The sequence below is a fragment of the Triticum urartu genome, chromosome 3, assembly GCF_003073215.2.
Source record: "Triticum urartu cultivar G1812 chromosome 3, Tu2.1, whole genome shotgun sequence".
Taxonomy (NCBI): Eukaryota; Viridiplantae; Streptophyta; class Magnoliopsida; order Poales; family Poaceae; genus Triticum; species Triticum urartu.
The window spans coordinates 718535352-718557406 of NC_053024.1; the positions used below are offsets into that span (position 1 = coordinate 718535352).

Sequence of the window (22055 nt, forward strand, 5' to 3'; positions counted from 1 at the left end):
CAAGTGCACGCGGCTCACCAGCTCCTCGTGCTTCCGGCGCTCGTGCCCTGCTCGTCACCGTCGTAGACGACCTCCACTGTCCGCCTCGGAGAGCATGAGTATGACTGTACCAGCCACTGGTCACGTGGGAAGCAGCAGGAGCGCTATGGCGCAGACAGCCATAAGGATCTCTCAAACCTTGGGCGCATGCACTAGGCAGGAGAGCAGGTTCAAGGACGTTGGCCTGCCTGGTCGAGGGGTTGCCTTTCGATGCAAGACGCTGCTGGCTTCGTGCAGGCTGCACGACCTGGAGCTGGGAAGGCTCACCGCGCGCCAAGAAGATCACAAAGTTAGAAGTGTGAGACTCGGCGAGCTACATGTCGATGTCCTGTGCCATGAGTGGTACCACACTGGTTCGTGCTCGGAGTAGTATGGTCGAGGCCAGGTGCATGTCGGGAACGAGGAGCACCTCACCACGTCATCAAAACCACTTACATAACCACTCTAACCAGGGTTAGGGGGTGATTAACATGGTTTGGAAAAGTTCAGGGGGTTAGTTACCCGGTTTTAGACTTCAAGGGGTAAATTGGCCGGTTCATGAAACCTCGGGGGGTTATGTGGACTTCTTTCACCTAAAAATCACGCAGTGGAGTATAACTAGCAAAGGATCTCCCGGACAAGTTTTATATCCAAAAACAAGGCAGCGACTGCAGTTTCGGTCATGTGGGGCGATTTGGTCCAACGGAAACAAATATGTTCATGAAGAGGGCGAAGTATCAGGTGAAAATGACTATTTGGTGAAAATCTGAAAATTTCTATTGTGAACTGTTGGATCAGGAGCGGACGTCATGGATCACAGGTGAGAGTCCTAACAAAACACTTAAACGCACATTAGCAGATAACCCCCCTCTATATTAATCTTGAGGTGAACAGGGCTCGACCCTTCGTGAGATCCTGAGATCTGTTTCTTCGATCGTCTTGAGCGCCGCCGGCGCGTAACCACTGCCCTCAGCCGGCCACGGCTGGCCCTCCGACCGTCGGGATGGGCCTTTCATCCATCGCAATTCTCCCTCTGCCAACCGCGCCTCGTGCCATGGCTGCCCTTCCATCGACAGTGATGGGGCCTTCGTCGGCTGCGTGTCGCCCTCCATTGGACTTGGCTCACCCTCTTGTAGCCGGGACTCATCCTTAGGAGTACTTGTCACCGCTGCCCCTCACAATTTTGAACCCTGACGTGCCGCTGCCTCTTCATAGTCATATACAGGTAATCCAGTACATCAAATGGACAAGCATCGTAATTCACTAGATGCTTACCTAGAATGACGAGTAGGATACACTGATAAGACAATGTTTTTGTACGCAAATTGGTTGTCACTATCTTCAGCATCATGAGAAAGCTTTGGCTGCTACAAAAGACATACATTATTTTCACCGTTTTTGTCAAGCATAGAAATTCTTTTTTAGAAAAAAGATCACAAGCTACGCAATAGAAAGTCATAGGTCAACCAGTGTACAGAGCATGTATATTTACTATACGGAACATGGATATTTGGCGATTGTTGTTGTTCCTCAATTGATAAGAACTAATCATGCGATGTTGCATTATAGATGGAGCATGAACCTGAGCATGTCAACAATGGAGGGACCCATGATATGGAAATTCTGCCTCCTCCGATCAATTTGGAAACTTTGGTACATGAAAAAAGAGAGCTACAAGTGGCCTATTTTATGTGAGTACCATTATCACCATAATTTCACTCAAATCTCTCTAATAATCATTGACTTATATGACTACTGGGTGTTTGTAGGTATGGCATTCGAGACTATGGAAGATGTCGAGAAGTTTTACAAGGCATATGCACACAATGTTGGGTTTTCAATCAGAATTGAACAAAAAAGGGTTGTAGATAATGTGGTGGTCTGAGGCGATTTCTTTGTGGCAAAGTTGGTTTCCGAACAAATGAGGAGGAACACAAGGACTTGAAGGGAGAGAAGCGAAGAAAACATGCAAGAAAGTTAACTAGATGTGCTTGTGAGGCCATGCATGATAACTGTCAAGCATATGCAAGATGGCAAATATTGTCTTTGGATACTTTCTTTTGTTTACCTTTAGAGAAATTCAATTTTCCCTTCTAGAGAGACACAAATAGTTATTTATCTTGTGAAAGATCTGTAAGTTTTCACTGGTTTATGCACAATGTCTGCACTGAATTGTATCTTTTGTAATATGATCAGTATTTTTTCTTGTTGTTGTTAAGGTTGAGCACATAAGAATATCCTCGGATTTTGGTTCATCTCAGTATGTACTTGGGATTTTGGTTCATATCCAATGCGTATGTTGGTGCAGAACAACAACTTCATGTGTTGGATAAATTTTAAGAATGAATATTATAGTTCTTCCGGGAGCTGTACTGCTGTTACTTCTAGATGTGAATATCATAGTTCTTCTGAGAGATGTCTAGTTACTCTTCTGAGAGGAATAACTTGAAGTTGTTGCCAATTTTGTAGCCTGGGTATGCCTTGAATAACGTCTTTGTTAGATGAAGCTTGTTCCACAACTAGCACAACAATGCTAGCTGCTAGTAGGTCCTTTGCAGACTGAAATCCACCCGAACAAATCTTTCAATTATTATATATTGAATGACTGAGAAACCTGACTTTTTTTTCTTCCCATTTCAATTATCTTCAACTGAATTCATATTAAGGGCCAGTATGAATGGATTGCCCAAGATAACTCACATTGAGTGACTAGAAAAGGGCTGGAACAGAACTTCGCTTTTCTGTTTGGTCAATCACTGATTTAAAATAGCCCAGCTCAGGAAATTTATTCAACTAAATTCATACATCCAAAGATTACAGATTGCATGCCAATGCAACTTCAGAATTTGGACTACATAAGCAAGCTTACAGGCTTCACCAAAAAATACAACATTCAGATACAACTTCTGAACTAATACTAAGAAGCAAGCATTGGGCTGTAGAATCAGACAACAGGACATAATAAGTTTTGGGTCTATGTCACCGCTGCTTGAGGGCATCACGACGGCCATCATGCCACCGTTGTGCGGGGTGGTCGCCGTAGCATGAGGGGTAGCTGCGCGGCCGTAGCATCACCCGAGGCATCGAGCACCGTCATGTGTGGGCGGAGCTCCGGCGGCCGAGTCACCTGTGTGTGAGGCAGCGCCCTGACCACTAGTCGCCGTCGCCCGAAGCGTCGACGCACCGTTGCAGATGCGGGAGGGGTGGCCACCCGGCCATCGAGCCGCCCTCACCTGGAGAGAGCGCCGCCCCGTCGAGTCGCCATGGTGCGGGCGTGCGGCTAGGTTATGGAGGCGGTCAATTTTCTCATACGGGGTAACCAAATCCTGGAGTAGTTGAATAGAGAGAGGGGGTTATCTGCTAATGTGCGTTTAAGTGGATTGTTAGGACTCCCACCCGTGATCCATGACGTCCGCTCCTGATCCAACAGTTCACGATAGAAATTTCTAGATTTTCATCGAATAGTCATTTTCACCTGATACTTCGCCCATGAAGAGAGCTAATTGATGAGCTCATTTTAGCTCTGGATTTCCGACTCCAGGGAGTCCGAAGGACCAGTTTATAGGAGAAAGGTGGAAACCTGCAGAGCAGGGATGGACGCAAATTAATGTTGACGGAGCCATCTCAGTAGACCATGGAGTTACTCATTGCTGGGACGGGTGCAATTGCTAGGGACGCACCAGGAGTTCAAGCTACAACATGTGGAGAGAAGTAAATGTCGCTGCCCATATGTGAGTGCAATGGCAGCGTGTAAGGTACAGTAGATGCTAGCTTGTTTGGTTTCGATGTTATCCCTGAATTTCTGTTTGACGTTGTACAGTCAGATGCAAATCCGCCAAACACTTGAATAAATTACCTTGATGGCGGGTACCAAAAAAGAATATAACTAGTCCTGAAATTGCACCATATGATGCATACAAATTCGGTGAAAAATATATCTGACAGAAAAAAAACTTGGGTGAAATATAGTATAGGCGCAGGCGAGTACTAGACGCAGGTGCGCCGGCCTAAAGTTGGGCCGGTCACACCCTGAACGTCCGATACGCTGCATCATAGCCGTCTGATCAGGGGATCCCTTCTTCCTCAACTCCCTCTTTTCCTGGCTTTGTCCCCAAATCACGTGAGCGCGTGCAGGACAAAAATGAGACGGCGTCGCTCGTTGGATCGCCGCCACTCACAGTGGCGAGGCCGCACGTTGTCTCCCGCAACGGTGCTCGCCAAGGAACCTCCCCTGCTCTCAATTTATGTTGCAGATCCCGTTGTCGATTGGTTGCAACTTCCCCCTCGACCAGTGGCAACTCCTGCCGTCGATGCTCTATGGTTGTAGCACTTCGGTGCGTCTCCCCCGCCCTCGCGGTCTGCATGAGTTTTCATGAACAACGGCCAACAGTCACACCATGAAACGGATGTAACAAAAGAACATGTTGGTCGTAGCAAAAAGCAACGGCGGTTGCAACAAAAACACTGTCGGAGTCGCAGCTCATCATGAATGGACGTAGCAAATAAAATTGCCAGTCATAGCAAAAATTGACGACAATTGCAGCAAAATCATCATCATCGCCGTGAATGGCTGTAGCAAAATAATTCACCGGATGTAGCAAAAATCCACGATGGTTGCAACAAAAGAAAAATCATCACCACCGTAGCGGGGCCGCAACTCGGCCATGGATGAATGTAGCAAAAAATTCCCGCCGGTTGTAGAAAAATCCGACGGCATTGGCAGGAAAAAATCGTCGTTTCCGTTTGGTTGCAGTTCACTGCCAGAGTAGCAAAACATAAAACAGCGACGAAACCAGTAGTCGTTGGTTCCAGCAAAAAAGGTTTATCGGTTGTAGCATCCCTCATAACCGGATGTAGCGTCTCATGCGGCGGTTGCAGCAATCAATAAAGAAAAGGTGAAGCTTTGTAGAGGCACATCCACGGTGACCGATGTCCCCAGCGCGTCAAGGCCACCACAAAGATGACTCAAAAAAAGATGCCGCCCCCCGTGGCAGCGGTACAGGTGCGTCGTCTCCAGCACCGGCGTACATCCCTCGTCGTCTTGGACGGAATCAGGCTGGCGCGTGCTCAGGAGGAGAAGGCGATGGCGTGGGAGGGAAGACGACCGATGGAAGTGTGGTGGAGGTTCACGTGCGAAGCGATTGGGTTTGACCCCTTTCGGAACGCACGCACGGCCGTGTGATCCTGTGGGATTCAACGCCGGACCGCCTGTCGGCTATAAACGTTTCCCGTATGCAGGCGCAAGTATTTAGGGAAAATGCTCACATTCTAAAAAGTGACGGGAGATGTTGGCTTGGGAGCGTGACCGAGACTTGAGGAATTTCCGGACGACCGATAAAACAAAACGAGTATATACTATAGTAATAAAAAATAAAAAATAAAGAAAAAGGAAAGAAGTGAAGGTCGCCGCCGCTGCCAGGCTGCCACCGTGCGCTGTGCTGGCTGCGCAACGCGGATCGAAATAGCCGCCCGCCCGCACCCACGGGAAACTGCCGCTCGTTTGGCGTCTCTAGCCATCAAACAGCAACCCAAGCCCAAAGCCGGGGCCTCCGCCTCCGCGCGCCGTCGTCTCTTCCTTCCTTCCCCGCTCGCCGTCGCCGTCGCCGCAGCGGTACGTACGTACGCACGCACGCACGCACGCCGCCGCTCCCCGTCCCTCCTCGGCGGCGGGGGATCGGCCCTCGCTCTGGTGGTGGTGGGCGCGATCAGGGGTTCCGCTCCGCCCGATCTGGCCTGACGGCAGCGAGCGCCGATTGATTGATTGATTGATACATCGATGCCGTCCCTCATCTGACCCTTACTAGTTACTAGTACTAGTTCTGTACATGCTCTGTTTGTGTTCGGTCTTATTTTATCACTGTATTTTATCTATCGGGAGAGATCTGGATCCCACACCGCCCCCGTCGCTGTCCTTGTTAGAGCAAGCTAGAGCAAGCTGCCACTGCCACCCACCAAATCTCTCGCAAACCTGCAGAAATCATCTCTTCCACACATTTTTATTTTCTGCATGCATGCTGCGTTCATCCCAGGGTCGCTGACGCTTACGCGAAATTCATCTTGTGCTTCTGCAGATCGTCGACGACAATGTGGGGCTGGGGCAAACAGGAAAAGGCTCGTGACACCCGGTAAATTCCCCGGAAACCGAGAGAAATCATTCTTCACAACCATTTATTTTTTGTTTTTGCATAGTGCCGCGTCGATCCAGGGTTGCTGACGCGTAGGTGAAATCCCCGTGTGGTTCTGCAGATCGTCGTCGACAATGTGGGGCTGGGGTGAAGAGGAAGAGGAAGAGGAAGAGGCTCATGACGAGCATGCCACCCGGTAAATTTCTCGGAAACCGCGAGAAATCATTTTTCCCAACAATGTTTTTTTTGGCATAGTGCGTTCACCCAGGGCCGCTGACGCTTAGGCGAAATTCCTGTTGTTCTGCAGGTCGTCGCCGACGATGTGGGATGAAGAGGAGGAGACTGATGACGAGCATGACACCCGGTAAATTTCTAGGAAACCGAGAGAAATCATTTTTATTTCTTGCACATTGCGTTGATCCACGGTTGCTGACGCTCACGCGGAATTCGTGTGGTTCTGCAGATCGCCGCCGACATCGTGGGACGAAAATACTGATGACGAGGACGTTCCTTCCGAGAGTTCCGAGGACGTTCCTTCTGGGAGTTCCGACGACGTTCCTTCCGGGAGTTCCGAGGAAGTTCCCTCCGGGAGCTCCGAGGAAGGGGAGCCCATGTACAATTACAGCACGGTGGATGAGGTGAGTCACAAGCAGACATTGTCCCAGTATGGTCACTCTGTTTCCTCATGCCTATCAAGTGTAGATACATTTCTCTGCTACTTATATGTACACTCTTTGCTCTGAATCCTACCGCTGTTTGTTGAGCATAAGTTACTTCAGCGAAAAGTCAGACAGAGGCGGTCACCCAGCTTATTCTAGTGTCCGCTTGGTTAAAACCTCAGCGTGTTGCTCAAATTCTGCGTCCCTGTTATTCAATCTTCGACGCGGTCTTCTTGATAAACGTTGCGAAATGTCATATCCTGGCAGGGTATAAAATGTTTTAACCTGTATGCTACATGCCCTAATCTGCATAACGTTAACTGTTTCTCCGAGCCACACATTTACCTTCTGTTTAAAATATTTTCAGCTACTTTATCTCCATTTTAAAATTGTAAGTAAATAAAATCGTATCCACATCATGTTGTCGTGCACTTGCATTCTCTAGACATTTGGTACTAATTTGGATATATGAAGGTCATTACTGCACTGAGAGAAGCTGGGCTTGAATCATCAAATCTGATTTTTGGCATTGACTTCACCAAAAGCAACGATTGGTCAGGTAATGTTACTTCTGTATCACTGTCACCGTCAGATCTGCCGTTTTACCCAACAGGGTCCCTGTCGTTTAACTGAATAAGTATCCTGCTGGATTTCTGTAGGTAAGCATTCCTTCGGAGGAGAATCTCTGCATGCCATTAGCCGCACCCCAAATCCATATGAGCAAGCCATTTCTATTATTGGGCGAACACTATCACCTTTTGATGATGATAACTTGATACCATGCTTTGGATTTGGTGATGGTAAGTATTGGCTCACTGTGTTTTCCTTTTCTATTTTAACTTTCTTTCAAGGAAATTTTGTACTTCTTCTGTGACTTGATGAAATGTAATTCAAACCTGTAGTTTCTACATGTGATCATTCCGTCTTCAGCTTTTACGAAGATTACCGTCCTTGTTGTGGTTTTGAGGAGGTTCTTGACAGATACAAACAAATGATTCCATATTTGGAGCTTTCAGGTAATGAAGGCTTATTCCCCTTTTTTCATTCAGTAGAGATTCTGGGATTGTAAAACCATAACAAATCTGAGTTTTATCTGTCTCAGTAACTTTGACACTGGAGACAGTCTTTTTCTAATCGATGAACTGTTTTTACGACAAGTTATGTTTTTAGGTAGCCATATAGTGCTGTGCTCTGTTTCCTTGCTTCAACTTATTTGATGACGTGCACGCCAGACCTGCTGACCCCTCCCTGCATTGATGGATAGCTAGCCGTACAGTTTTCTGTTTCTTGTTTCATTTATTCCAGGCCTCCTTTTGTTTAATTTTGTTGGCTTTTCCTTGCTTTGTGTTCATTTGGTCGCCTGTACAGGTTGCGTCATCTTATACTTCCTCCTAATACAAAATAACACACATTCTGTTGCTTATTTGAGAAAAAAAAACTTATTTGATAATGTTCCCAGATTACCCTAGGATAGCACACTGCAAATAGTTCTATGTAGTGCATCTTTAAGTTTCTGACATCACTTGTTGATAAGGTTTATATCCTTGCGATTGTTGCATCATGATTACACACATTATTTTGACAAAGACAAAAGGTATTTGCAGTATAACTCATGTATTGTGTTTTGACTGAATAATTTTGTATCTATGACCCCGTCTCTGTTTAGGGGCAGCAGAATACTTCACCAGCAATACTTAAATCTTTTGTTTCATCCATAATTTGGTTGAGCTGGTCACTGTAGGACCAACTTCTTTTGCACCTCTTATCTACGCGGCGATTTCAGTTGTTGAAAACAGTAACTACCAACATCATGTCCTCGTCATCATAGCTGATGGGCAGGTAATGTGTTCATTGTAGCAGTAAATTCTTCAATGGAACTTCATCCCTTTTGCGTGAGTCTCACTTGAGCAAAAGTTGCAGGCAACCACCTCAAATTCTTACAGCATCGTAAGTCCACAAGAAGAGGCAACTATACAAGCACTTATTGATGCTAGGTAAATGCAGTTCATCTATTGTTATTCGACTTGGTGTTGTTGTATTACTAACTAAAGCCTTTTTGTTTGCTAGCTTCTATCCTCTTTCAATTGTGATGGTGGGAGTGGGCGATGGACCATGGGATGAAATGCAGCCTGCTGATGAATGTATTCCTAGCAGGGCTTTTTACAATTTCCAGGTGATTTAACAATACTATTATGTTGCTTCAGTTCCAAATTCTTTTGTTGTGCCCCACACAGAAAAAAGTGCTGCCTTCAATGCTAATGATTCTAGCTGTGTTTCTTGGACTTGATGATGTGGGAAGGCTGATGATTCCAATAAGAAATAAAATAACACATTTTGTTGAGATTAATTTACTTTGTGCCGTTGCCTTCTGATTAGAAGAATTTCAGATTTGTGTTGCATTCATATATCTATTGATGCAGTTATAACCTTGTTGATAAACTACTGCAGTTTGTGAACTTTACTGACATCATGTCAACAAGCAAGGATATGGAGAAGAAGGAGGCTGCATTTGCCTTTGCAGCTCTGATGGAAATACCCACTCAATACAAAGCGGCCCAAGGCCTCCTACCTCCAGAGTACTCGCTCTTCTTCATTCTTGGCGTCCCTGCATTAGTTATCCTTGGCATCCTTGTCATATTCTCATTTGCCGGCGTCATACTTATTGTCTTATCCTAAACTAATCTCTCAGGTGGCACGAAGAAATGGCTGACCCTTGGATGATCCTTCCGCCACCAATTGAAGTCCTTGAACGTGATGATGCTGTTGCAGCTACCTATGCTCCAGCCGCAATCTTCCAGTTAACCGACGTTGGCAATGACGCTTTGGATGAACAGGTTGGTACCTTCAGGCTAGTAGTAAGTCCGCACCATATTCATTTTTTTTTACAGTCATGGCCTCTTATTAGACTCTGTTTTTGTAAAACTTGTAGGTATGCCCCATCTGCTTAAGGAATCCGAAGGACATGGCTTTCCAGTGCGGTCATCTGGTAAGCCTCTCTAGCGCCGGACAAACTCGACTTGTGAACTTACAATGAAACCCCGACTTTACTATGAACAAACACGGCTAAATTCAGATACAATGAAGTAGTAGCTCTTTTCTTGGATGAGTGCCTGATCTAACCTCCTTTGCCCTTCTTTTTCTGTCCGAAGACATGCAGGGAATGCGGCCCAACATTATCGACCTGCCCCGTGTGCCGTGTCCCGATCACGCATGAGGCTCTTCTCGTAAGGAGGGCGCGGCCTTCTGAAGCGGAGGATCCGCCGTTCCATCCAATTTGGTATCAGGAGTAATTAAGGAGCAAGAGGTTGGAAAGACAATCCGGTCAAAAAAAAGGTTGAAAAGACAAAGATACATGAATAGAACTTTACTTTATATATGTCCGGAACCAACTATGTTTCAGACTTCCAGTGACCTGTTGATTGCACCGTTTATTACTGTCATCATGTACAAAGTTGCAGTGGTAGTTAACTGTGTTTTTTCTGGTAAAACCTGAATGGAATACCAGCAATTGTGTTACAGTATGATCTGCATGACTCTTATCTTCATACCGCCGACCTGATACTTCCACCATTAAGGATGCAAAGCGGGCAACCCGCGAAGCATTCTTGTGTGTTTGCACAAAGTCAACCTAGTGTAATCCCTCCCTTGCCATTCGCATAAGGTTGACTTTCAGCATGCTCACATTCGGGTTCCGCTTGCATAGCTACTTGCCACGTAGCATACTATTGTTTCTTATGAAAAATCATGGAAGACGAACGGACTGGTAATACAACAGACTACCGAAAGGCTAAAATTTGACATCGGAATTTTAGGCATGTCAAATCAAACATTTTTCATGGCAATTTATATTGGCGCCAAGATGGCAAATTTAGTTCGAAGCACGGTGTTTTTTGACAAAAATATGAACTAAGGCAGATTTGTCATGCTCAACTAAACTTGTCATCCTCGACGAACACAACTTGCCATGAAAAACGTTTGTTTTACCATGCCAAAAAATCCGACTTTCACTGGATATACCGGTCCAAAAAATATGGGTTGCAGAACTAGGGTTGTCAATTCACTAAAGACTATTATTGACACATAGTCAGTGCAGCGAGTTGAAATACTTTGTGCGCTGACAGGGGCTTCATATTCGTTGTCCGATTCGGCGAACCCAAAACCAAAATAGAGCCCTGTTCGTCGTGCTCTTGGTATCGTCCTCGCGCGTCACTCCGCCCTCTGCCCCACAAGGCACTGAGAGGAGCAACTCAACGTTCTTCCCTAGAAAGGAAGGAAGACTCCCAACCGTCTAGGGTTTCTCCGACAAGCCATTTTCATTATTGTGCGAATGCTATCACCTTCTGATGATGATGATGACTTTGTTGAATGAAAAATGAGAGAAACGAATGATCGAACAAACACTTATTTCATTGATCTTTGAACTATATATACAAGATGAAGAGACACCTAGAAAAGGCGCCAGTTATAGTTTTGAGAGAGGGAAAGGATGCGTCTGTACACGGCGTCGGTTCGGTGTTGGACACACCAGTTAGACCAATGACGGTTCACTAATTAGCACATATTAATTAGTAAACCCCATGTGGTAATTCTATTTCTAACACTCCCCCTTGTACAACACCGCTTCTTGAATAATCTATCATTCAAGACTTCTTGTATATACGATGTTCATCTTGAGAAATCTTGTGTATGATCTTGAAAGTCCCCCCCCCCCCCCCCCAAAAAAAACTCTGTGGGAAAAATATGAGGAGAACAGTGTTGATATGTTGCTAAAACTCCTTTAAACCCAGTGGGAAAAATAAGGAGAAAATAATGCAACATATGATGGTTATTGTCTCTTTTAACTCGATATATGAGAAACTCATAAATTTAGAGAAAATAAATATGTAGTATATACTTTCCTAAAAAACCCGGTTGGGAAAAGAAAATACGACATATGATCTCATGTTGATATTACCTCATTAAAAAACCTTTATGAGAACCTGTAAAGTAAACTCATGAAGGCAAAAGAGTATAATATGATGCTTTGAACAAGAACAATTTAGGAAGATACTCCCCCTGATTCTTGCAAATTCCGAAGCCATCACATACCAATTCCATGAACATATTTCTGGAATGTAGAAGTTGGTAGAGACTTGGTGAACAAATCAGTCACATGATTTGACTTGCAAGATATGGAATATAGTAATATTGCTTATTACGTAACTTGTTTGCATCTGGGCAACACAAGCAACATTATCTTTGAGATAATAGTTGGTGGATGTAGCCATTGAGGTTTGTTTCCGAAGACTTTCATGGGATATTGGTTACCACACCTAACAGGAACACAAAGTTTGTCTACGATCTGACATAGTAGGGATCTGATCGATGCATCCAATGATATTGGTATCCAGATTTCTCTGAAACTGAAAAACTAGGACAAGATGTTTGATGCCTTGGAAATATTGAAAGATATTCTTGATCCCCAATCAATTATATGTGGTGGGTCCAATGGCACTAGGATATGAAACTTTATGTCCCAATATCGCACTCCCATCAACTCATGGTTTTGATGGATCTTTCTTTATATCTAGGGAATAAAGCCATACGAGTTGTGGATGCATAAGATTTGTCCATAATGAATTTCTCCAATATATTTTGGATATAGACAACATGGTGTACCATAGTGTATGAGTGAAGGTGCTCGAGGTTTCAACCTGATCCTTCAACTCAAATTCCGTCATTTAGATGATCACATGCTTAACATGCATGGGTAATCATTAATGTAGGAGTAATCCTTGTGAATAATGAACTCACTATGTCGGTTGTACCAAATGTTCCGACAATAATAAGCCATATGGTGACTTATTGATTTCACACAATGTATGTTGCATTTTGCATTTCGATTCAGAAGTGAGATTCCATCGGGAACCATCTACCTGAATCTAGTGACCCACATGGATATGTAATCACTACATCTATCAACTGCAGAGATAGATGATTTTGTACTGCCAATGATATAATTTATCGGAAAGAGATTTCACCTCTGGAGAATAGTTGGGTATCTGCATGAACCCTTGTGCTACAATACTTGCTCTATGTTTCACCACCTCATTGTTCTCAATTCCATTTCCAGAAGAAAACTGGTGTAGGTATTGTTTATGAATACCTTCCCGTTATTGAGCAAGAGTATTTCTACCTAGATTATACCCTTTGCTCGAGTCCAGTCCGAGTGTTGTTCACACTTTTCCATGGCCATGGTCTTTGGATCTGAATCATTTGAAAGGTTTTTGCAATCTAGTTGAGAAATGAATGTCGACAGTTGTAGCCTTCCGGTTATATGTTTCTCTAGAATCTATATATCAATATACAGTTGATGAAAATATCGTTACCCATGGTGACTGCTCGCGATTTCCCAATGCGGTTGAGTCGGGTATTCTGATGTCCCGGTCATTGTGTGCACTATGACCTGGGTTGGTGAAGGTTTCTCATCCACGAGGTGTATACCATCCATTAGGTGTCTGTCAACGTGAAGTTGACTTGCATTTACTGATTCAGAGGCCTCGATATCCTTGCTTGCAAGAAGCTGAATCCTGGTGTACTATTGTCGTACTTCTCCCCCTGTTGCTTTGAGCGGGGAGTTGAGTGGTTTTAGTTGGTACCTCCACTCTTTCCGACATATTTTTGCAGGATTGTAGGATTGCGTCACACCTTTGTAGTCATTAAATGAATCTGGAAGGTTATTTGCAATGTGTTGCAAATCTTCTGAACGCATGGTTAAGATCTTTGAGTATGTGGATTTGAGGCAGAAATGTGTTGAACATTCCACTAATTTCATGGCATTCTTTATGGTACTTGAAATCTCCCCCTAATGCTTGGAAATGTTCCTCACTGAATCAGTATACTGGCCTTGAAAAACTCCCCATGTGAGGGGCTTGAGATATTGACAGTAATGCAGTTATTCCTCACATAGATCCCAACTATATGTTGAGGGGCCAATGATGTATGTCGGGTGGTGATATCGATATGCAACCGAATTACTGTAGATGGGAAATACTTGGTAGATTTCCACGTAACAAAGATAGAGGGGAATAATATTATGCAGTTTGGTCATGAGCGTGCAAGATTGCATGACTCCAACGTAAGGTTGGTAAGTTGAAATTTCAAAGTAAAGATCATGCAATGAGCTCAATTCTTTGGATGGGATTCTACCAAACAATTTTGAGTCTAGACATAGGACAAATTGCTAAACTTCAATCCGAGGGCCATAGAGAAGGCACTCAAGGAGAATTCTGCAATGTTATCCATTCGATTTGCTTGAAATCGATGTCAAGATAATGAGCCAATGGTTTTGTGTGAATAAAGCACACACTTAAGACCATCATGTAGATATGTCTTTTAGAACCATGGAATACTTGAATAGTCTACTCAATGGTTGGGAAGAGCCACTTACCTCGACTTGATGCATTCAAGGAGTCTGAGTGGTTCAGCATACACTTTAAGGCGTGCGGGCCTTAAATTTGCCTCCCTGTTTCACATGCAGTGCACACAAAATTCAAATATTGTTAGAATTTAGCATAATAATAATCATAAACCATTGGAATTGCTGATAGTTTCGGTTTCAACCCAATGTCTGGATGACCAAGACGAGTATGCCAAGTTTGTCACGCAAAAGACACTCTGGAAAACTATCTTATACGCAACATGTGCTACAGGTTTTGTAGTAAGTGTAGTGCAATGCCGATTATACATAGAGAATGTGCTTCTATATCCGTTGCATATGGTAAAGAGAAGATATTCCTCTTTGTTGTCATCATGAGTTTCACTATGGAAACTATTTTGACGGACCTCTATAGTTTAGTAGGGTATGAGTTAAACCCGGAAGGAATAAAGCATTCCGACGTTACTCGAGTACCCACAGGGATAGTAAATATGACCCGAGTTGAGACAACAAATACCTCATCGCATCTAGCGAATTTAAAATATCTCATTTCTCTCAACGATAGTGGAAATCATTTCCGTGAGTATAGAGTTCGTGGTGCATATGTCCACATAGCACAAATCATCTTTCATCAGATTGACCCCCGTAGAAATCTATATAGACATGAACATTCTCAAGAAAATCACTGCCAGATATATAGAATACATACAAATGTATTTGTATCAAAATGCTGATACAATATATTGTGCTATCAATATATGATGACAAAAACGATCATGTTCATATTATAACATCAGAAATGGACATAAATAAATAGATCACTAAGGAGATCGAGGGACTAAATGTAGTCTCCAAACATGTCAGTTGATGCATATTCAACCTTCATGTTCTCCGTGCTCATAGGGTCCCATGACAGTGTTGGGGAACGTAGTAATTTCAAAAAATTTCCTACGCACACGCAAGATCATGGTGATGCATAGCAACAAGAGGGAGAGTGTTTTCTACATACCCTCGTAGACCGTAAGCGGAAGTGTTATGACAACGCGGTTGATGTAGTCGTATGTCTTCACGATCGACCGATCCTAGCACCGAAAGTCCGGCACCACCGAGATCTACACATGTTCGGCTCGGTGACGTCCCACGAACTCACGATCCATCAGAGTGTCGAGGGAGAGCTTTGTCAGCACGACGGCGTGATGACGGTGATGATGAAGCTACCGGCGCAGGGCTTCGCCTAAGCACTACGACGATATGACCGAGGTGGATTATGATGGAGGGGGGCACCGCACACGGCTAAGAGATCAATGATCAACTTGTGTGTCTATGGGGTGCCCCCTGGCCACGTATATAAAGGATGGAGGGAGGAGGAGGCCGGCCCTCATAGGGTGCGCCCAAAGTGTGGAGAGTCCTAGTAGGATTCCACCTCCCACATGGAATAGGAAAAAGGGAAGGGAGAAGGAGAAGGAAGGAAGGGGGCGCCCCCTTTCCCTAGTCCAATTCGGACCAGTCCATGGGGAAGGGGCGCAGCCACCCTTGAGGCCTTTCTCTCCTTTCCCGTATGGCCCATTAAGGCCCAATACGAATTCCTGTAACTCTCTGGTACTTCGAAAAATACCTGAATCACTCGGAACCTTTCCGATGTCCGAATATAGCCTTTCAATATATCTATCTTTACGTCTCGACCATTTCGAGACTCCTCGTCATGTCCCCGATCTCATCCGGGACTCCGAACAAACTTTGGTCATCAAATCACATAACTCATAATACAAATCATCACAGAACGTTAAGCGTGCGGACCCTACAGGTTCGAGAACTATGTAGACATGACCGAGACTCATCTCCGGTCAATAACCAATAGCGGAACCTGGATGCTCATATTGGTTCCTACATATTCTACGAAGATATTTATAGGTCAAACCGCATAACAACATATGTTGTTCCCTTTGTCATCGGTATGTTACTTTCCCGAGATTCGATCGTCGGTATCTCAATACCTAGTTCAATCTTGTTACCGGCAAGTCTCTTTACTCGTTCTGTAATGCATCATCCCGCAACTAACTCATTAGTCACATTGCTTGCAAGGCTTATAGTGATGTGCATTACCGAGAGGGCCCAGAGATACCTCTCCGATAATCGGAGTGACAAATCCTAATCTCGATCTATGCCAACTCAACAAGTACCATCGGAGACACCTGTAGAGCACCTTTATAATCAGCCAGTTACGTTGTGACGTTTGGTAGCACACAAAGTGTTCCTCCGGTATCCGGGAGTTGCATAATCTCATAGTCATAAGAACATGTATAAGTCATGAAGAAAGCAATAGCAATATACTAAAGGATCAAGTGCTAAGCTAACGGAATGGGTCAAGTCAATCACATCATTCTCTAATGATGTGATCCCGTTAATCAAATGACAACGCATGCCTATGGCTAGGAAACTTAACCATCTTTGATTCAACGAGCTAGTCAAGTAGAGGCATACTAGTGACACTCTGTTTGTTTATGTTTTTTTGAACAAAAGGGGTTTCCCCCCTCCCCATTTTCATTGACAAAAAACAGGGAACAACATCCAGGTGGATCTAGTAGCTCTCGGGCCTAGCCAGAGTAGCAGGCCAGATTACATGAGAACTAAGGAACAGTAGAGGCCGCACAGGGCAACTAAAAGTTATTAGGGATCTCTGAACCAGACAGCGCCGACTATGAATGGAGAGATAGCTAGCTTATTACATGAGTTTTGTTCCTCTCGCAGGAGGCATCAGCCGGAGTGCGCCTTGAGCATGAAGCCAGCTAGTTCCCCCTTCGCTCCATCCCTTGTCTTCCCTACCACGCAATGCGTAGCAGCTCGCCTCTTTGCCGGTCCAGCAGCCGGAGACAGCGCCGCAGTAAGATCGATTGATCTCCCACACACAGGATCTTCCATTGGTGAAGTAGTGCACAAGCTCTCCCCAAGATCACCCGAGTACTTGTCCACGGCACGCCCTGGAAACAAATATCATTACGCATGGTCCAGATGCTCCAAATGGCAGCAACACAAGCAATGTTGATAACAGTCTTTTTGTTATTAGCACCCCACAGAAAAGAAAGTTCCAACATACTTTGTGGGTTTTAAAAATCAAAAGAATCAACAATATCTTTCCAAATCTCTTTTGCCACCACACAGTCAAAGAACAAGTGATGTACTGATTCATTTTGAAGGAAATATGCCCTAGAGGCAATAATAAAGTTATTATTTATTTCCTTATATCATGGTAAATGTTTATTATTCATGCTAGAATTGTATTAACCGGAAACATAATACTTGTGTGAATACATAGACAAACAGAGTGTCACTAGTATGCCTCTACTTGACTAGCTCGTGTTGATCAAAGATGGTTATGTTTCCTAGCCATTGACATGAGTTGTCATTTGATTAAAAGGATCACATCATTAGGAGAATGATGTGATTGACTTGACCCATTCCGTTAGCTTAGCACTCAATCGTTTAGTATGTTGCTATTGCTTTCTTCATGACTTATACATGTTCCTATGACTATGAGATTATGCAACTCCCGTTTACCGGAGGAACACTCTGTGTGCTACCAAACGTCACAAGGTAACTGGGTGATTATAAAGGTGCTCTATAGGTGTCTTCGAAGGTACTTGTTGGGTTGGTGTATTTCTAGATTAGGATTTGTCACTCCGATTGTCGGAGAGGTATCTCTGGGCCCTCTCGGTAATGCACATCACTTAAGCCTTGCAAGCATTGCAACTAATGAGTTAGTTGCGGGATGATTCATTACGGGATGAGTAAAGAGACTTGCCGGTAATGAGATTGAACTAGGTATTGAGATACCGACGATCGAATCTCAGGCAAGTAACATACCGATGACAAAGGGAACAACGTATGTTGTTATGCGATCTGACCGATAAAGATCTTCGTAGAATATGTGGGAGCCAATATGAGCATCCAGGTTCCGCTATTGGTTATTGACCGGAGACGTGTCTTGGTCATGTCTACATAGTTCTCGAACTCGTAGGGTCCGCACGCTTAACGTTTCGATGACAGTTATATTATGAGTTTATATGTTTTGATGTACCGAAGATTGTTAGGAGTCCCGGATGTGATCACGGACATGACGAGGAGTCTCGAAATGGTCGAGACATGAAGATTGATATATTGGAAGCCTATATTTGGATATCGGAAGTGTTCCGGGTGAAATCGGGATTTTACCGGAGTACCGGAGGGGTTACCGGAACCCCCCGAGGGTTAATGGGCCATAGTGGGTCTTAGTGGAGAAGAGGAGAGGCGGCCAGGGCAAGGGCTGCGCGCCCCTCCCCCCTAGTCTGAATAGGACAAGGAGAAGGGGGCGGCGGCCCCCCTTTTCCTTCTTCTCCTCCACCTCTTTCCCCCTCTTCTCCTAATCCAACAAGGAAAAGGGAGGGAGTAGGACTCCTCCTGGCACGCCCCTCCTGGCCGGCCGCACCTCCCCCTTGCTCTGTTATATACGGGGGCAGGGGGGCACCCTAGAGACACAACAATTGATCGTTTGATCTTTTAGCCGTGTGCGGTGCCCCCCTCCACCATAGTCCACCTCGATAATACTGTAGCAGTGCTTAGACGAAGCCCTGCGTCGGTAGAACATCATCATCGTCACCACGCCGTCGTGCTGACGAAACTCTCCCTCAACACTCGGCTGGATCGGAGTTCGAGGGACATCATCGGGTTGAACGTGTGCTGAACTCGGAGGTGCCGTGCGTTCGATACTTGATCGGTCGGATCGTGAAGACGTACGACTACATCAACCGCGTTGTGCTAACGCTTCTGCTTTCGGTCTACGAGGGTACGTGGACAACACTCTCCCCTCTTGTTGCTATGCATCACCATGATCTTGCGTGTGCATAGGAATTTTTTTGAAATTACTACGTTCCCCAACAGTGGCATCCGAACCAGGTTTTATGCGTTGATGTTATATGCACGAGTAGAACACAAGCGAGTTGTGGGCGATATAAGTCATACTGCTTACTAGCATGTCATACTTTGGTTCGGCGGTATTGTTAGATGAAGCGGCCCGGACCGACATTATGCGTACGCTTACGCGAGACTGGTTCTACCGACGTGCTTTGCACACAGGTGGCTGGCGGGTGTCAGTTTCTCCAACTTTAGTTGAACCGAGTGTGGCTACGCCCGGTCCTTGGGAAGGTTAAAACAGCACCAACTTGACAAACTATCATTGTGGTTTTGATGCGTAGGTAAGAAAGGTTCTTGCTAATCCCAGTAGCAGCCACGTAAAACTTGCAACAAGAAAGTAGAGGACGTCTAACTTGTTTTTGCAGGGCATGTTGTGATGTGATATGGTCAAGACATGATGCTAAATTTTATTGTATGAGATGATCATGTTTTGTAACCGAGTTATCGGCAACTGGCAGGAGCCATATGGTTGTCGCTTTATTGTATGCAATGCAATCGCCCTGTAATGCTTTACTTTATCACTAAGCGGTAGCGATAGTCATAGAAGCATAAGATTGGCGAGACGACAACGATGCTATGATGGGAATCAAGGTGTCGCGCCGGTGACGATGGTGATCATGACGGTGCTTTGGAGATGGAGATCACAAGCACAAGATGATGATGGCCATATCATATCACTTATATTGATTGCATGTGATATTTATCTTTTATGCATCTTATCTTGCTTTGATTGACGGTAGCATTATAAGATGATCTCTCACTAAATTTCAAGATAAAAGTGTTCTCCCTGAGTATGCACCGTTGCCAAAGTTTGTCGTGCCCAGACACCACGTGATGATCGGGTGTGATAAGCTCTACGTCCATCTACAACGGGTGCAAGCCAGTTTTGGACACGCAGAATACTCAGGTTAAACTTGACGAGCCTAGCATATGCAGATATGGCCTCGGGACACTGAGACCAAAAGGTCGAGCGTGAATCATATAGTAGATATGATCAACATAGTGATGTTCACTATTCAAAGCTACTCCATTTCACGTGATGATCGGTTATGGTTTAGTTGATTTGGATCACGTGATCACTTAGAAGATTAGATGGATGTCTATCTAAGTGGGAGTTCTTAAGTAATATGATTAATTGAACTTAAATTTATCATGAACTTAGTACCTGATAGTATCTTGCTTGTCTATGTTGATTGTAGATAGATGGCCCGTGTTGGTGTTCCATTGAATTTTAATGCGTTCCTTGAGAAAGCAAAGTTCAAAGATGATGGTAGCAATTACACGGACTGGGTCCGTAACTTGAGGATTATCCTCATTGCTGCACAGAAGAATTACGTCCTGGAAGCACCGCTGGGTGCCAGGCCTGCTGCAGATGCAACTAACGACGTTAAGAACGTCTGACAAAGCAAAGCTGATGACTACTCGATAGTTCACTGTGCCATGCTTTACGGCTTAGAACTGGGACTTCAACGACGTTTTGAACGTTATGGAGCATATGAGATGTTCCAGGAGTTGAACTTAATATTTCAAGCAAATGCCCAGATTGAGACATATGAAGTCTCCAATAAGTTCTACAACTGCAAGATGGAGGAGAATAGTTCTGCCAGTGAGCATATACTCAAAATATCTGGGTATAACAATCACTTGATTCAACTGGGAGTTAATCTTGTGGATGATAGCGTCATTGACAGAATTCTTCAATCACTGCCACCAAGCTACAAGAGCTTTGTGATGAACTATAACATGCAAGGGATGGATAAGACGATTCCCGAGCTCTTCACAATGCTAAAGGCTGCGGAGGTAGAAATCAAGAAGGAGCATCAAGTGTTGATGGTCAATAAACCACCAGTTTCAAGAAAAATGGCAAAGGGAAGAAGAAGGGGAACTTCAAGAAGAACAACAAGCAAGTTGCTGCTCAAGAGAAGAAACCCATGTCTGGACCTAAGCCTGAGACGGAGTGCTTCTACTGCAAGCAGACTGGTCACTGGAAGCGGAACTGCCCCAAGTATTTGGCAGATAAAAAGGATGGCAAGGTGAACAAAGGTATATGTGATATACATGTTATTGATGTGTACCTTACTAGAGCTCGTAGTAGCACCTGGGTATTTGATACTGGTTCTGTTGCTAATATTTGCAACTCGAAATAGGGACTATGAATTAAGCGAACACTGGCCAAGGACGAGGTGACGATGCATGTGGGAAACGGTTCCAAAGTCGATGTGACCGCCGTCGGCACGCTACCTCTACATCTACCTTCGGGATTAGTATTGGACCTAAATAATTGTTATTTGGTGCCAGCGTTGAGCATGAACATTATATCTGGATCTTGTTTGATGCGAGACGATTATTCATTTAAATCAGAGAATAATGGTTGTTCTATTTATATGAGTAATATCTTTTATGCTCATGCACCCTTAAAGAGTGGTCTATTTTTGATGAATCTCGATAGTAGTGATACACATATTCATAATGTTGAAACCAAAAGATGAAGAGTTGATAATGACAGTGCAACTTATTTGTGGCACTGCCGTTTAGGTCATATCGGTGTAAAGCGCATGAAGAAACTCCATACTGATGGACTTTTGGAACCACTTGATTATGAATCACTTGGTACTTGCGAACCGTGCCTCATGGGCAAAATGACTAAAACGCCGTTCTCCGGAACTATGGAGAGAGCAACAGATTTTTTGGAAATCATACATACAGATGTATGTGGTCCGATGAATATTGAGGCTCGTGGCATATATCGTTATTTTCTCACCTTCACAGATGATTTAAGCAGATATAGGTATATCTACTTAAATGAAACATAAGTCTGAAACATTTGAAAAGTTCAAAGAATTTCAGAGTGAAGTTGAAAATCATCGTAACAAGAAAAAAAGTTTCTAC

The 22055-nt window shown here is 44.3% G+C and overlaps 1 protein-coding gene across 2 annotated transcripts; it reads left to right on the plus strand.

Moving 5' to 3' along the window:
• The first annotated feature begins 5456 nt into the window (after window positions 1-5456).
• On the plus strand, window positions 5457-10323 carry LOC125549388 (E3 ubiquitin-protein ligase RGLG3-like). 2 transcript variants are annotated; one of them, XM_048712816.1, is made up of 15 exons: window positions 5457-5629; window positions 6090-6143; window positions 6265-6339; window positions 6451-6507; window positions 6607-6781; window positions 7277-7361; window positions 7462-7602; window positions 7705-7818; window positions 8544-8641; window positions 8723-8796; window positions 8870-8975; window positions 9251-9378; window positions 9492-9636; window positions 9732-9788; window positions 9952-10323. In XM_048712816.1, the coding sequence occupies exons 2-15, from the start codon at window positions 6103-6105 to the stop codon at window positions 10090-10092; spliced, it is 1437 nt and encodes a 478-aa protein (XP_048568773.1). In that variant the 5' UTR covers window positions 5457-5629; window positions 6090-6102; the 3' UTR covers window positions 10093-10323. The 2 variants fall into 2 exon arrangements, with proteins under 2 accessions (XP_048568773.1, XP_048568774.1); XM_048712817.1 differs by lacking the exon at window positions 5457-5629 and adding an exon at window positions 5663-5828.
• The last annotated feature ends 11732 nt before the right edge of the window (window positions 10324-22055 follow it).

Bases quoted from the DNA above. Each gene is read 5' to 3' on its own strand.
- LOC125549388 (XM_048712816.1), top strand. From the start codon at position 6,103: ATGTGGGGCTGGGGCAAACAGGAAAAGGCTCGTGACACCCG. The intron at 9,379-9,491 runs GTACTCGCTCTT...CTAATCTCTCAG, and splicing joins CAAGGCCTCCTACCTCCAGA to GTGGCACGAAGAAATGGCTG. The intron at 9,637-9,731 runs GTTGGTACCTTC...TAAAACTTGTAG, and splicing joins ATGACGCTTTGGATGAACAG to GTATGCCCCATCTGCTTAAG.